Source organism: Epargyreus clarus, unplaced genomic scaffold (genome assembly GCF_041222505.1).
Source record: "Epargyreus clarus isolate Ecla_fem2 unplaced genomic scaffold, WU_Ecla_fem_2.2 ptg000029l, whole genome shotgun sequence".
Taxonomy (NCBI): Eukaryota; Metazoa; Arthropoda; class Insecta; order Lepidoptera; family Hesperiidae; genus Epargyreus; species Epargyreus clarus.
The window spans coordinates 3,737,943-3,752,180 of NW_027332235.1; the positions used below are offsets into that span (position 1 = coordinate 3,737,943).

General features: G+C 35.0%; 1 protein-coding gene across 3 annotated transcripts; it reads left to right on the forward strand.

Annotated features, from left to right (window-relative positions):
- Positions 1-1,040: 1,040 nt before the first annotated feature.
- LOC140754495 (uncharacterized) lies at positions 1,041-13,946 on the forward strand. 3 transcript variants are annotated; one of them, XM_073089518.1, is made up of 15 exons: positions 1,041-1,359; positions 7,715-7,899; positions 8,156-8,337; positions 8,525-9,083; positions 9,335-9,485; positions 9,805-9,952; positions 10,174-10,282; positions 10,590-10,669; positions 10,749-10,846; positions 11,113-11,233; positions 11,493-11,725; positions 12,049-12,213; positions 12,525-12,624; positions 13,045-13,150; positions 13,587-13,946. In XM_073089518.1, exons 1-15 carry the CDS (start codon positions 1,272-1,274, stop codon positions 13,728-13,730), a joined length of 2,469 nt encoding a protein of 822 aa, XP_072945619.1. In that variant the 5' UTR covers positions 1,041-1,271; the 3' UTR covers positions 13,731-13,946. The 3 variants fall into 3 exon arrangements, with proteins under 3 accessions (XP_072945619.1, XP_072945620.1, XP_072945621.1); XM_073089519.1 differs by having other exon boundaries at positions 9,808-9,952; XM_073089520.1 differs by lacking the exon at positions 1,041-1,359 and having other exon boundaries at positions 7,789-7,899; positions 8,137-8,337.
- The last annotated feature ends 292 nt before the right edge of the window (positions 13,947-14,238 follow it).

Consider the following 14,238-nt stretch of genomic DNA (forward strand, 5'->3'; position numbering starts at 1 on the left):
TGCTCTACTAAGTTTCTCACCTTTCAAAAACAATCTTCTGCCGGTATGATCCCACTATCATGCTGGAGAGGCACATGAAAGCGGACAAAGGGTCCTTCAAAACACAGCCATTTTGAAACCGTTCATACAAATGTTACGTGTACGCGACCGTACGGAGTTATTTGGACCGAAATAAGGAAACAACGTTATCCGTTCGCACTCATTTTGTATTAATAGCACAGTAAAAACTAACACTAAACATTTCACACACTTTATGTACGATTTCACTTCATACTTTCGCACACACCCGTACACGTCGCACAAAGTCCGTCGAGCGGAAGCGACGAACTCACACGAATGGAGCTGCGCTTCACGGAATGGTGCCCGACGGAAAACTGACGGTGTTGCCGCGTCGGTTGAAAAAACTACTATTATTGATAAATGTACAATTATTATTATAAGAGAACGGAATGGAAATTTCTTAGTTGAAGTAATTTTAATAATAAAAGTTTGATAATTATAAATAATAATTATTACAACAGAAATTATTTATTTCATTTGTATGGAAATTGTGTAACAGACGGAGTATTTATTGATAAACCGTGTATTTTAAGAAAAATGTTTCTATAATTATGTTATAAATACATTAATTTAATAACAATTAAAAAAGGAATTCCATTAAAATAAAGGCTTTTCTATTCACCATAATTATTGCCCTGACAAAAGTATTTTTATTTATAAATATAACACAGTTAAAATCTACTAAATTAGTAGAAAATTTTAATTATGGTAGCATTTTAACCATAGAGAATAGATTAAGACGACATATTTAGTTTCCGTTTAGTATTAAATACTATCTGCGTAGATACTTCATGTGGTTTCGAAATATAGTAATAAATTTTAATTTTCCTTATCAAGTTATTTTTACAACATGTTTTTAGTTTTATGATAATTTATCAATAACAAGAGAGCAGTCTCTTATGTGTAGACACAAGCATCTTATGTTATCTGTGTAAATGTCATTGTATAGGGCGCGTGATTCAATTTAGTTGCTTAGCAACGCAATAATAATTCCAAACTCAAAATGCACAGTAGCGTACGGGCCACCGCATCTCTGCAATGAAGAGAAATAAGTCACACTTGGTTAATATAAATAATATGTAATATTTTTTTACAAATAATGATTATTACAGCAGGATGTCTTCATTACTCTTATTGTTTATTCGGACTTGATGAAAAGTGATTTTAGTGCTTTGTTCGTGTACACTCGTATAGAAAAATAAAGCCGAAACATGTTTATTATTAACATTTTAATGTTATATGTTCCGTGTACTTTGTACTTGGGTCAAGTGTATGCGGATGAATACGAAGATGAGAAGAGTAAGACGACGAATTTTGTTTATCACAATTACGCACATTTTATTACAAAACACAGCAATTTATATTTCGCACTTTTTCTTAATAAACACTTTTCTGTTAATAAAAATCTATTTTTAATAACTGCAGTTATGATTAAAATATTTTTAAATCGTTTGCCTTTTTGCACCTTTATATTATAATTTTTATTTAACTTTTAATTTAATGTGTTTTCTGCTATACTACATATTAGTACTTCTTTAACTTAAAAATATACATACTACAAAATTATTTAAAGATACTTTTCTTTATAGAAAATATGTTGTGTATTTAAAAAGATTGTGAATATTGAAATAAAAGTCTTACTATCTGAACGCCTAAGTAGGAAATCGTCCAAGTACCAAAATGTTATTCTTATGATGATATTACGATCTTTATAATTATATATTTGGAAAAGTTTTCATTTAATCCTGGAGACCTAAAAAGAATCAAAATCAAACGATAGTTTTTAAAATAGGTATTAGACCAAGTAGTAGCTACCAGTTAAAAATTAATGATTAAAACAGAGTGGTCTAAATAAAACGGGGCCACGGCACAGAAACGAGTAATTTTGATATAATCAATCAGAGGCATACATGGTCCGGTGCGCCGCCACATCCCCTTCCGGTGGTCACAATGGTGCGCAGGCGCATCGCTAGGGTTGGCGGTATTAGATATAAGCTTTCTAATATGGTAATTCGATCATATCTTACCAAATAGGTATAACTATCTATAAATAATATAATAATAAATATATACTGAATAAGGTCCAATTTGTAGGTCAAAGATAATCTCAAAAAGTACTCAACAGATTTAGATAATTCTTCAGAGTAACCTATAGTCAAAATGACCACTACTATTAATTTTCATTTGAATTGAAAGTGTCTTATACAAAAGCTTTCTTCAATCGACGAGATGCAAAGAGTATAGTTACCTAGTGACGTATTTAGAAATTTTATCATAGTCAGTTCGTTTACAAGTAATTATTATATTTAAAATAATAATTATTCAATAAATTAATTTCAAACATAGTTAAATTAAAAATTATAAAGTACTTTCATTCTGACCATAAAAGAAGGATGGTCAAAACGTACCAGACGAAGAAACGATGGCGTCACTATATGCCATATATATGAAAAAATCCCTTATGTTTTAAGGTCTTAAAAAACACAAGAAATGTCTTTCTATGTAGCCACAAAAAAAAGTTAATCATTTATTTCAGTTTTTGTAACTTCTTCGAAATTATTTCGAGTAATAGTTTCAGAACGCACCTATTGACGATTCATTTCGCGTATGAAATGACTTGGTATTCAAAAAATATAATTATTCAAGTTTTTCTGAATAGTTGTAAACTGTTATTCAATTAAATTAGTATTTAGGCATTAAATCAACTACCATGTTGATTTATTATGCATTGGATTCTTGTCATAAAAAATAATTATGTTGGTTCATAGCACGTATAAGCGTTTTGTTCAAAAACATACAACGGAACGTCATTTGTCATCGACAATAGTTACATAGTCTGTGGTCATCGACCCATGCTATTGATTGACACCCGGCAATCATTCGCATTCGCATCATACATCATAAAAAATAGAAATGATGCGGAGCAAATCATAAATATTATTAGGGAAGGATTTCCATTACATAATAATTTATCCGATTTTATAAACAATATGAATATGAATAGACGAACATCTGATTTTACTAGTATCACAGCTGCATCCAATACTAATATTATATTCCCCCGTCTAGAATATAGTGAAAGTGTGAGTATATTATTTGCCCTAGGAACATATCAGATCCGACAGGCAAGGTCCTATTATAGTGAACATGTCAGGTTTCACGGAGGGTATCGTATTGAAATAAGCAGAGATAACATTAATGTAAGAGAGTATCGTTTGAGAGGAAATGGAAATAATTCATTAATAAGAGGCAAAATTAAATCCAGACACATTTCGAGAAAAGTGTATTATGTTTATATATTAATTGAAAATAATGTGTCTGGAAGGGAAGCTATAACAGAGTATTGTTGTAATTGTCTAGTTGGTAGAAGAACGGTTGGGTGCTGTGCACATGTTATGACAATTGTGTGGTACCTTGGCTGGGCCAGGCATCAGCCGACAATATCAGAGCCAGCAGCATTCCTCGATGCTGTAGTTGTAAGAGATGATGATGAATAAAAAGTATTTTTGTCAAACCTATTTCTTTCATTTAAGTGCTCCTACCATTACATCTCATTTACTCCTGTAACTTACCAGTACTCGATTTGTCAATATCTATTCAACTTGAGTATTGAAGACTGAAAGACAGTATGTATCTAGCGACTAACTCTCTTCAGCCAGAATAAATTGAAGTGGTCAAACCACAAAAAAGCCTTGTAGAAATACTTCACGTGTGATGTTGTGCCATCCTTGGTTTTCTATACTACACGTTGTGCAAGTTAGAGCATTATATAAATATATATCTGATAAACGGACAAGGGGACTTGTGCGCTTTGACAGATGTCCCATTTTTTGGGTAATTCTCTGAGAGAAATCGCAATAAATAGAAAAGAGATCGCTAATTACCCACTCGCTTATCGTTAAATACATTTTTATGCTACGCCGCACTCGGTTAAAAGGTAGTTGTTGATCCTAACCTCAAAAGTATAGTTGACGTTTTTATAAAAAATCGTGGCTATTTAGATATGATTTTCAAACGGGATGGTGTTTACAACAAAAGGACAAACCAATCTAACTATAGTTTAATTTGGGACATGAAAAATAAAAGTCGAGTCCAGCTCCTATAGAAATCTGGCCATTGTTCTTTGGGTAGCCCTATCTATCTCGTAAACTCCGTATTACACCGTAGTTATATGCCTTTTTTGGTGTATTGTTCGTGACCCGGTCAATCAGAATGTACCTGTCCTTTGGAATTCATTAAAATAGTACACCACCGAACACATGACATCAATTTTAAGCAGCATTAAAAGAAATGGTGATATACACCATTACCATACAGCAATTACCATTAGGTACTTTGTCATATTGTCGTGTGAGGCTTCTAAACTAGCGAAAATATGCAAGTTTTACGTCACCGGCATACTGTAGGATAGATTTTCATTCTTAACTGTTACAATGGTCTAAAGTTTGACTCAATTAAATAACAAAAAAGGCAAAAAATCATAATCCCTTACCGTATACATTGTAGATGTTCATTAATCGTGACTAATTTTCTTACCACATAAATAATTTGCCTAAATACAATAATACCTTTTGTTGTTTAGCTACTTCTGAATTTTAAAGAAATATCATACGAAAATAAACACAAAGTATTCGTGATGAAGTCAATATACATTATATTATATGCGTAAGTAGCTCCTAAAGCCGTACCAACCGGTGCATCGCGCCTCATACCTCAAAAATAGCCTCGTTGATGTATTTTGAGCGCGACTGTACACGTGATCGCAGACGCCCAACCTAATTTTGGAAAATATTTCAGTATATTCAAAGTATAGTATGATGTTGCTATTTGCCTCTCATTCGCACAATGTTTCGCTACAAACTAAATTATCATTATATTTTATTTTGTATAATTAATTATATTCACCTTTTTTATGGTTTTGTATTTTATAAATGAAAAATCAATATAATAATGAGAAATTTGTCAATATATGTACCTATCATCTAACTAAACGGCCACTAAACATAACACGAGTCCTACCAAAACTCGATCACATCACAGATGCTATCCTTTCGGACTATTGTATTTAAGTACCGATCTAAATTTAACCAAGCCTACAAACTCGACCACAGTATATTACATGGCTACAAAAAGGCCGAAATAAACATGGTAATTAATCTGTGTCAATACATAAGCGAATGTCCTCCACTAATGTAGGTACATTTGAGCAGCGTTTTGGAGCGTGCACCGTCTTCAAAATCCAAATCAAAATCCCCACAGTCTTTGAGACAAAGGATTGCACAAAATATGATTTACCTCTGAATCGTAAACTTTAACAATTTTCTATCCACGTTACATCGTCAGAATGGAAGAAGGAAATGCGTTTCATTCGTACCAAACCTCAGGATGGTACGGCCGTCGCGAAGCTCCGTAATTTAATTAATAAGCAAATAGCGTTTGGCTAATGTTCTTACAAATTGCTCATTAAAACTTTTCAATAACGTCTCTAAGTTGTCTTAGTTAATTAACTTGTTCAGTTGTTCCGCCGTATTCTTGATAATATATGTAAATTGTTGCTAACAACCAATTAAATTTTGTTCACAATTAACTAAGTTGCGAGGACATTAACATTTTCTTAAATCTCTAAATAAATAAACTTACCTATACAAATAACGCAAATAATCAATTTCCACTACCATACCTCCGCACCGAATTAGTTGATTAACCAACAAATTTTTCAATGTTATGACTTATGTATAGTCCTGAAGAATTATACATAAGTCATATGTTATGTATAATCCTTTAGGATTAATATGCCAATGTATGAAAAAAATATGTATTTTCTTCAAACTTTTCCTTTTCTATTAATTTGTCACATAACATGACTTTCCAGAATTTGATCCTTATAAGCGACACTATCAGATAGTGGAATAATATCCTCTATATTGTTTTCAAAATGAACTCGTTCGGATCTCGGCTAAGGAAAAAGATATTTTAAAAAACTAATGAAGCAGTTTTAGTTTTTATCAAAATCCTTATAGTTTCGGATTTGGCCCTGAAGGCCCCTTTGAAAAATTCAACATGTATATATTTTAGGGTTTTTAAGTTATATCCAAGGGAGCTTAAGTAGGAACATCCAGTTCATATGTTTATCATTCTTAAATAATAAGATAAACAGAAATAAGTAGTACCTAAGTAAAAGGTTTGTCAAAAGAAATAACGCTAATTTGTCATGACTTAACTCGACATCTTCATAACCGAAGTTACGTTGACGATGAGGCCAATAAACTGTTAGCCCCCGTACCCTGAGATCACGCGATGCTCAAAAATTCCTTTCCACGTCAATTTGGTTACCTTGGCTATGCATGTCACCAAAGAAATATCGATAAAATTTCCTCAACAGACGACCTGTCCTCCTTATACCCACGTAGACGTATTTGCTAGTTATTTTCCCAGTCCTGTCATGGATGAAGCCTGCAGTAGGTAAATGTTTCTAACATAACTTTATTTATGACTTTGTTTTTGATGATGTCATACATCAACAAAATAATTTCGTAATATATGAGTCACATTAAAATATTTTACTATTGAGTAAACTGATGATCTGATTTCCGTTCCCAAGAAGACTTTTCTGTCGTAAATTGTTCCTATTATAATTTTTCTCTCTTTGAGAGCTGTAAATCTAAACGTAAAACTTAACTCTAGTTTTTATGACTAAGACCCAATATTTACAATTTGCAGCTACTAGGTACAGAAAATGAGTCACCCATATAGCAAACAATTTTAGTAGTGGATAAAAACTGCTTACCAATACTAGAAGCTTAGAACCTACTATAAATAATGGCTTTTGTTAGTCCTTACTTAAATTCCCTTGGCAGCTACATTCAAATTCAAACTGGTATCTATTCAAATGCAAGAACAGCATAGCCCCGTAAACCCTAATTGACATAGATAATGAATAGGTTTCATGGCATTCGCTTTGTCGTCATGCGGGTATGATTATGTCCTCATCATTTAACTATGTACTTTATATAATTGGAACTACATATACATAACATTTAGCATTGAGGATATTGTAATAGCCTCAGCAAACATGTTAATTTTAGCATCGGCGATCGACAATTGTGCTGTTTTTGGAAGCAAGATGCAGGATATAACTTTACAACGGTTTTGCGGTTTTGAGAATCGCTGATTAATTGCCATTAATTGCCCATGCTAAAACAACATAACCATTGAACAAAATTGCTAGGGCAGTCAAATATTAAAATCTATATATATTTGTCCGTATGGAGTAGCCTTGAAATTACCGAAACTTAGACAGGTCATTTACATACAGAGCTTTGTAGTAACTTCTTTATTTGAAAGTACAATGGTTCAATGATGGTACAATTGTTTGATTTTCGCTTACGCCGGCATCGCAGCTACACATATTTCTCTATCTTGGCAGTAGAGTAGAATTTCTGAGTATGGAGTCCATCTTAGTAACAAGAAGGATTTACGCATCTGTGATCGATTTCATAATAAGGCGCTTGTTTTTCTAATACATCAAAAAATATAAGAGATCTCTGCAGGTGGCAATGACCTGCACTTAACATTAAGCGGGTTGCATGGCAAACATGCCATGCCCTAATGGGGCATGTATGTTATCAAAACTCGTATACATTCTGATTCACAGTGTATATGTTGGTGTCACCTGACCAGCATGCTCACACGCCACGCCTGGAGGACTTTTTCTGGACGGGATCTGGCGATGGACCGCCACCCCCTGACTTATCTCTACCAGTTCCAACCCCCTCCACGCCGATTGTTAGAACCACTACAGTATTGGCTACGGTATATCTTGACTCTTATCCACCACAAGTAAGTTATTTGTAACGGTTGAATGATGAAAATTATTTAAGTAAATTCTTTATCATTCATGTTTCAATTTACTTATAATATTTACTTAATTTGGCTGAATACCAAATTGTGTCGAAATATCGAATTTATTCCGTCTCAATAATACTTTAAGTATACAAAGACGTTTAAAAATAATTTAAATACATTCTTTAAAATTGGGACCGTCAAGAATACTGCAGAAAATGTTAAATTTAACAGCGTTCGGTTCAAAATCCAGGCCGTGACGGATAGGACGACAGGGGATTGCGTGCTCAACTGCGATGACGTAGGCCTGCCCGGTAGTCTAGAGCCGGAGATACCAGAAGACCGGAGGTATTGGCTACTGACAGTAATACAAGGGTCTACGCCTGATAGTTTGCAGTTGAAACTCGCAAGGTTGTACCAGAAAGCATTTTTAAGGTATGTTATATCGTAAGTCTTGTTGAAGATTCTCATTGTGACTGCTGTTATAAAGGTGTAGTAGAAAGATAGAAATATTGACAAGAGTAATCTTCAACGACAATATACAACGGCAGTTTAGATTTAAATTTCTATTTTTTTTTCAATAGTAGATGATACCTCTCCCAACCAATTATTTTTATTTCAGACAACAAGAAAGGCACCTTGGAATCATCAAGTCATTAGATGCACCAACACCTAGGAAGAAACATGATGTTCACTCGTTCGTTGTAAATAATGACAATACATTTAGCCAACTTAGTTTTAACAATGACAACACTCCTGTGAAATATTATGATGTTCAAAGCTCGATAGTAAATGTAGAAGCTTCACCTGTTAATTCAGTTGTGATAAAAATTGAAAATAAATCATCAATCAAATTTTTAGATGCTTCTAATAAGGTTAAGAAGGATAGTGATAATAATAAGTTGTTTCTAGTAAATATTAATGAGTCTTCAGTCAAATCAGAAATAAAACCAACGAAGTTAGGTGATGTAGAGTCATGGATTCTAGTCACCCCAACAGTTATTGTTAGGAAAAGAGACGTATCTGATCAAGAAAATGAAGAACTCATAGATTTTAAAGAAGATTTAATAGATTTACCACTTGAAGAAGAAACCAGTAACGAGACCTTATTATTCAAGAGGGAGATTATTAAGCCTGAGCAACAACCACCCGTACATGTGTATATTCAAAATATTACGGAAGTAAGTACTTAAAAAAGATTGTACGTTTTCACTGCAAGTTTAAGGAAACCAAAAGGTTATCATCATTGATAATTTAAAATGTTGCAGGCGTTACAGCCTATAAATAGCGATTTTTTTTTTGCGGTAAATCAAGGGCATAGTTGATATTATATGTTCCTACTTAGCTCTCATTGGCAGAAAATATGGAAATTTAAGTGATTATAGAGAATTTCATAAGATACAATCATTTTGATCCTTATTTTTGTCTCCAGTCACCAGAAACGGGCAGCGTGCAGATTGTATACGTTGTGCTAGTGGGCGGGCGGGCAGTGCCTGCAGCGGTGGCAGCGAGGGACATGCGACTGGTACGAGATGCAGAGGTAGCTCGGGAACTAGGCGCTGTGGTCACGACTAAAGCTGAACGTAAGTTTTATGCTATTACAAAAAAAATCCCTTGTTCCATAATTTAAAATATGATGCACTAGAGTATAATGCGCTATAAATCATAGACGATCACATCTTGATTAGCAATGATGGTATAAAGAGACAATTAGACACACAATTTATCATTTGCGTATACACTACTCGTAGTTTACCTGGTCTCCTCTCCGTAAGAAAATGGATTCAACCTTAAAATTTTAGGCTTCATAAAAATGCCACAGTCCTCCAAATACTTCACATGTTACTTACACTTACCATGTCATAATTATCAATACTAATAATGTTCTTCACATCTTGCCAGCAGCATACTTGAAGGCGGCTGAGGGTTTGGAAGGTGACGTGACGACCAGTGGGGTTCACGGCACCGAGTTGTGGGCGCTCGCTGTGGGAGGCACCATCGCTGTGCTGCTCTTGCTTGTGTTACTGGCGTTGCTGTGTCTTGCACATAGGTATACTGAGAATGCATATTCAAAAACCTGTAATATATGTAGCGCTATCTCAATGTAGCTATCATAATCCATTCGTTCAACAATACTTGCACTGTTTTCCTAGGTGATGATAAGGCAGATGATAGATTAATAAGACAAAATGTCAACCATTCAACTGATGGATCAAAAAACATTAAACCTTTCACAGAAATTCTTTGTATAATAATCAGTATTGTTTTCAGGAAAAGATCAACGAAATCAGCAGAATCTTTACGCGCGTATAGAAACGAATTGATGAGAGAAGTTGAACGAAACCAACTGAAACAGGTCCACGACGAAAAAGATGGAAGAGTTAGTATTAATGTTCGTCAATATGTTTTCCGTCGACATTACGGCAAGAAATAAATAATTTCTAATGGTTTAAATATATGTGTTGGCAATATTGGTTCCCGTATTATGAGACAAAGTTCCAACATGTAGGACAGCCTAATTGCATTAATTTTGACAAATTTTAATAAGTATCCCATCCCAATTTTATTTGGCCTATCAGCCCTTATTTTGATTTAACATAAATTATTGACGTTGATTAAGCAAAAATATTTACATTTTCAATGACATGATTTTTTTTGACAATTAACTATTTTTACTTTAATTACAGTTAATAAGTGTTGTATCTCCGAGTAGAACACGTCCAAGCAGTACCTTGTTGCCCATTTACAGGACAGGGAGTGCCTCAGGGTAAGACATTTGGGCCACAGTTTTAGTCATGTAACTTTTTCGAGTAACAAATAATACGTAATTATGTATGATTTTTTAGGTCATCCACAACTTCTTCTGGAGTATCTGAGGTAGCAGCAGCATTGCGTCGTAGGCAGAAGAAACCACATGCTCTAAGGATGCCGCAGAAAAAGAGAGGTATGGCTGAGTAATGACGTATTAATACCATCATCATCACGTATCATCTTCATAAATTGACACTATTAAAAAAATAACTAAACGACTTCACGTAATGACAACTTTGTTTGAAGTATATATAAAAAAGACTGTCAGTTGTCGTTGCACAGCACAAACGTCAATTAAATAAGTGTAAAGGAATTTGTTACATGAGCGAAGTTCTAATTTCCATTACAATATATACACTATTTCAGTTCCTTAAGACCTATACGTATTTATGTTTGCAGTAGGTACAACGGACAGTCTACTGGAGGCAGCTGGGCTTGACAGCTCGGACAGTGGTCAGCCATCTGCACCACAAACACCCACATCCTACCTCTCCATGCCATCTGTTGTAGCTTTCCCGAGGTAAGGCATTACAATTATAATAGATGGACCCCTTCAATTTTAATTTATAATATTTACTTAAATATTGTTGTTACTTTATTTCTATTAAGTATACTTATAGGTTTTATTTCTACCCAACTAACATTAGTTGTTGGTCTCATTTGTAGTAGTGGTAAATTCTGCCATGTATTCTGCTTTGGCGAGTGTGATTAGTTTTATTTACCTTTATTATTATTTTTACCTACGACGGCAGTAATCGTTTATTCTAAATATTTTCCAGAGGCAACGTAGTAGAACCACTTTCGAGAATCCTAGAACCGGTTTCCGTCCGCCATCTCGACATTGACTCCCCGGTGACATCTCCAAAGGAATCCAGGCCTAAGAGTCAGGGCAAGGATGTTGTCCCGCGCAGGCAGATGTCCTCTCAACTGGTCAGACTTGGAAGTATTGACAAGGATCCGGGGGTCATAGGGCCTTTGGTGTGGGACTTGCATTGCCAGAGGATTAAGGATGGTGAGCTTCTTTAACTTATAATCTTAACTATAAAAAGTTTCCTTTACAGTTCCAGTGCATCCACATTAATAATTAGGTACAATTATCTGTACGATCGTGTACTATTCGCGCTTCCTCAATTTTTAAATTAGCACTCACAAACCTGAAGGCTTCTTCGCCACCCAAAAACTCAACACAATCAACATCAAAAAATTTTAGATCAACACAATCGAATTGCAATTCGATAGCCTTCCCTAGCCTGCGATAGATGAATTATTTATGAATTTCGAATTAGATTTATCAATTCCAAGATTCGAGTTTTGAACCTACTCGCATATGCACAGCATCGAAGCCATCAAGCCCCAAGTCAGCTAAGGGTCCCGGCTCGTCTCGCATGCGGCGGCGGTTCAACGAGCTCATGGACGATGCTTTCACGCTGTTCGGCAGCGCAGGCTCCGGGCACTCGCAGGAGACTTATACTGTTGAGGAGAGCAAGGAAAAACATAAGGGTGAGTAGAGAGTTAAAAGAACTTTTGGAAAATGTATCTAGTTGTTTAATTACTTACATGAAGTTGAATTTAAATGAAGTGGTCCTACTCCAACGGCATCACCGGTACATCAATTTCAGCCTTTTAAAGAAGCAGTGTCCCCGTTTTAATCTCTTTTCGTGGTACGAAAGAGAAATTACAAGTATTCAAACATTAGGTTTGATTAAAAGATTTAAGGTCTGAACATATTTAAAACAATGAAACTGACCGACAGCACCTCGTGCTATAATATGTTGCAGATTTTTAAGTTAAAGTAATCTACCAATATTCAGGTGCAGAACAAGTGACCCAAGCTCGTAACGACAATGTGCGGCTCCCGGGGTCACCGTACACTGCACTCGATACCATCAGAGGGAAGTCAGCAAGTGTCAGGTAAACTTACTACACTTAACATAGTACTTATTATATACTTTAAAATATTGGTAGCATTAATAGTAATGACTTGGTTAAATTTACAACCTTTTTTATATCCTGTTGCTACGGATTTCTTCCAATAGCTGCGAAATACAGCGTCATGTTACTTCATCGTGAATTGAAATATTAATGTTTTTAACATACTTAAAAGAGAATCCGCAATAGCAATTCTTCTGCTCCTGTGTTTCAATCTTCTTTAGTTTGCTCAATTTGCACTTTATCATAAAAAACATAGCTTAGTATTACATTACTAATTACTATACTATTACTATTACTATTACAATGACATTACTAATCTATGATAAAACATTATAAACTATGCTGTAGAGTTTATACTCATTCCAAAAGACTGCCTAATTTTTTTGGGAATGTTTATAGTCGAGGCGTGCCGTGTGGGGACACGGGCGTGCGGCCGCGCACGTCGCAGGCGCGCGCGCCGGACCGCCGCGCGCCCGCCGCCGCGTGGACGGCCACACCGCCACATGTGAGACAGGCCTTATTTTATATTTACCAGTATTCATATTCCCATACTTGTTACTTTGTTTGTTGTTGTTACAATTTTTTCAACCTGTTTGTTTTTTTTAATTTTTTTATTACATGTAGGTACCTACCCACATCTTACTTTATTAAAATTTAATTCGCATTCCAATCAAACGCACTGTAAGCAAATGTTACGCAGTTTGATGCTTTTAAATGTATGTTCAACTTCTGTTATTTTTAAAACGACAATATGCCACATAGTTGCCGTCGTACAGTTAGCCTGTTAGCATAATATGATTTCACGTTCACACTGAAGTTCACAGTTATCCTACTCACACTCAGCGTTTGAAATATGTTTGGTATGAGCACAATTTAACTTTTAAAATATCAAATTCAAATGTAAAAGAACTATCAAAAGAAACTTATCCTTATATCCACAGTCAATCGCGCCAGTAACAGTCAACCCATCTTTGATCCTGACGGAAGGCCGGCTGACGGCCGACGACCCCGCTCTGCCCGTCATCTCCGCTATCAAGTCAGAGATACAGCGGATACGCGACAACGCGCATAAACCCAACACTTAGACGACCACTTAACGACTATGACAACCACGATCGTATTAAAGAAAGACAAAATAGCAAAATACCAAGTTCGTTGTCGTTAAGGGGAACGTGGCCAGTACAATCGTAACACAGGACATTAAGAGGAACGTTATTCCACGAAAGTATGTAATAGTTAAATAAGAATTAATAAATCAGCTATGTTCGTTAGAATATTCAAGTGGAATATGGGTAGTTTCTTTTTAACACGCTTTTATTAGCTTCAGACGTATGTATGTTGGTATGTTAGTATGTATGGGGTGCTTTTCGAACCTGATAAATGGAGCACCCCACACTTTTTCCACAATTATACTATTTACTGTTCCTTAATTGATTCTTAGATTGAAAATTATTTTCTACTTTTTAGTTGATTTTATCATAAAAGCGTGTTTTTTAGTTTTTTGAACTATAATTATTTTTATAAAACTAACAAATTGCTGAATTGAAGGAAAACCCTATTGCCTAGCTCTATAACGCTAGCTCTACCTGAGGT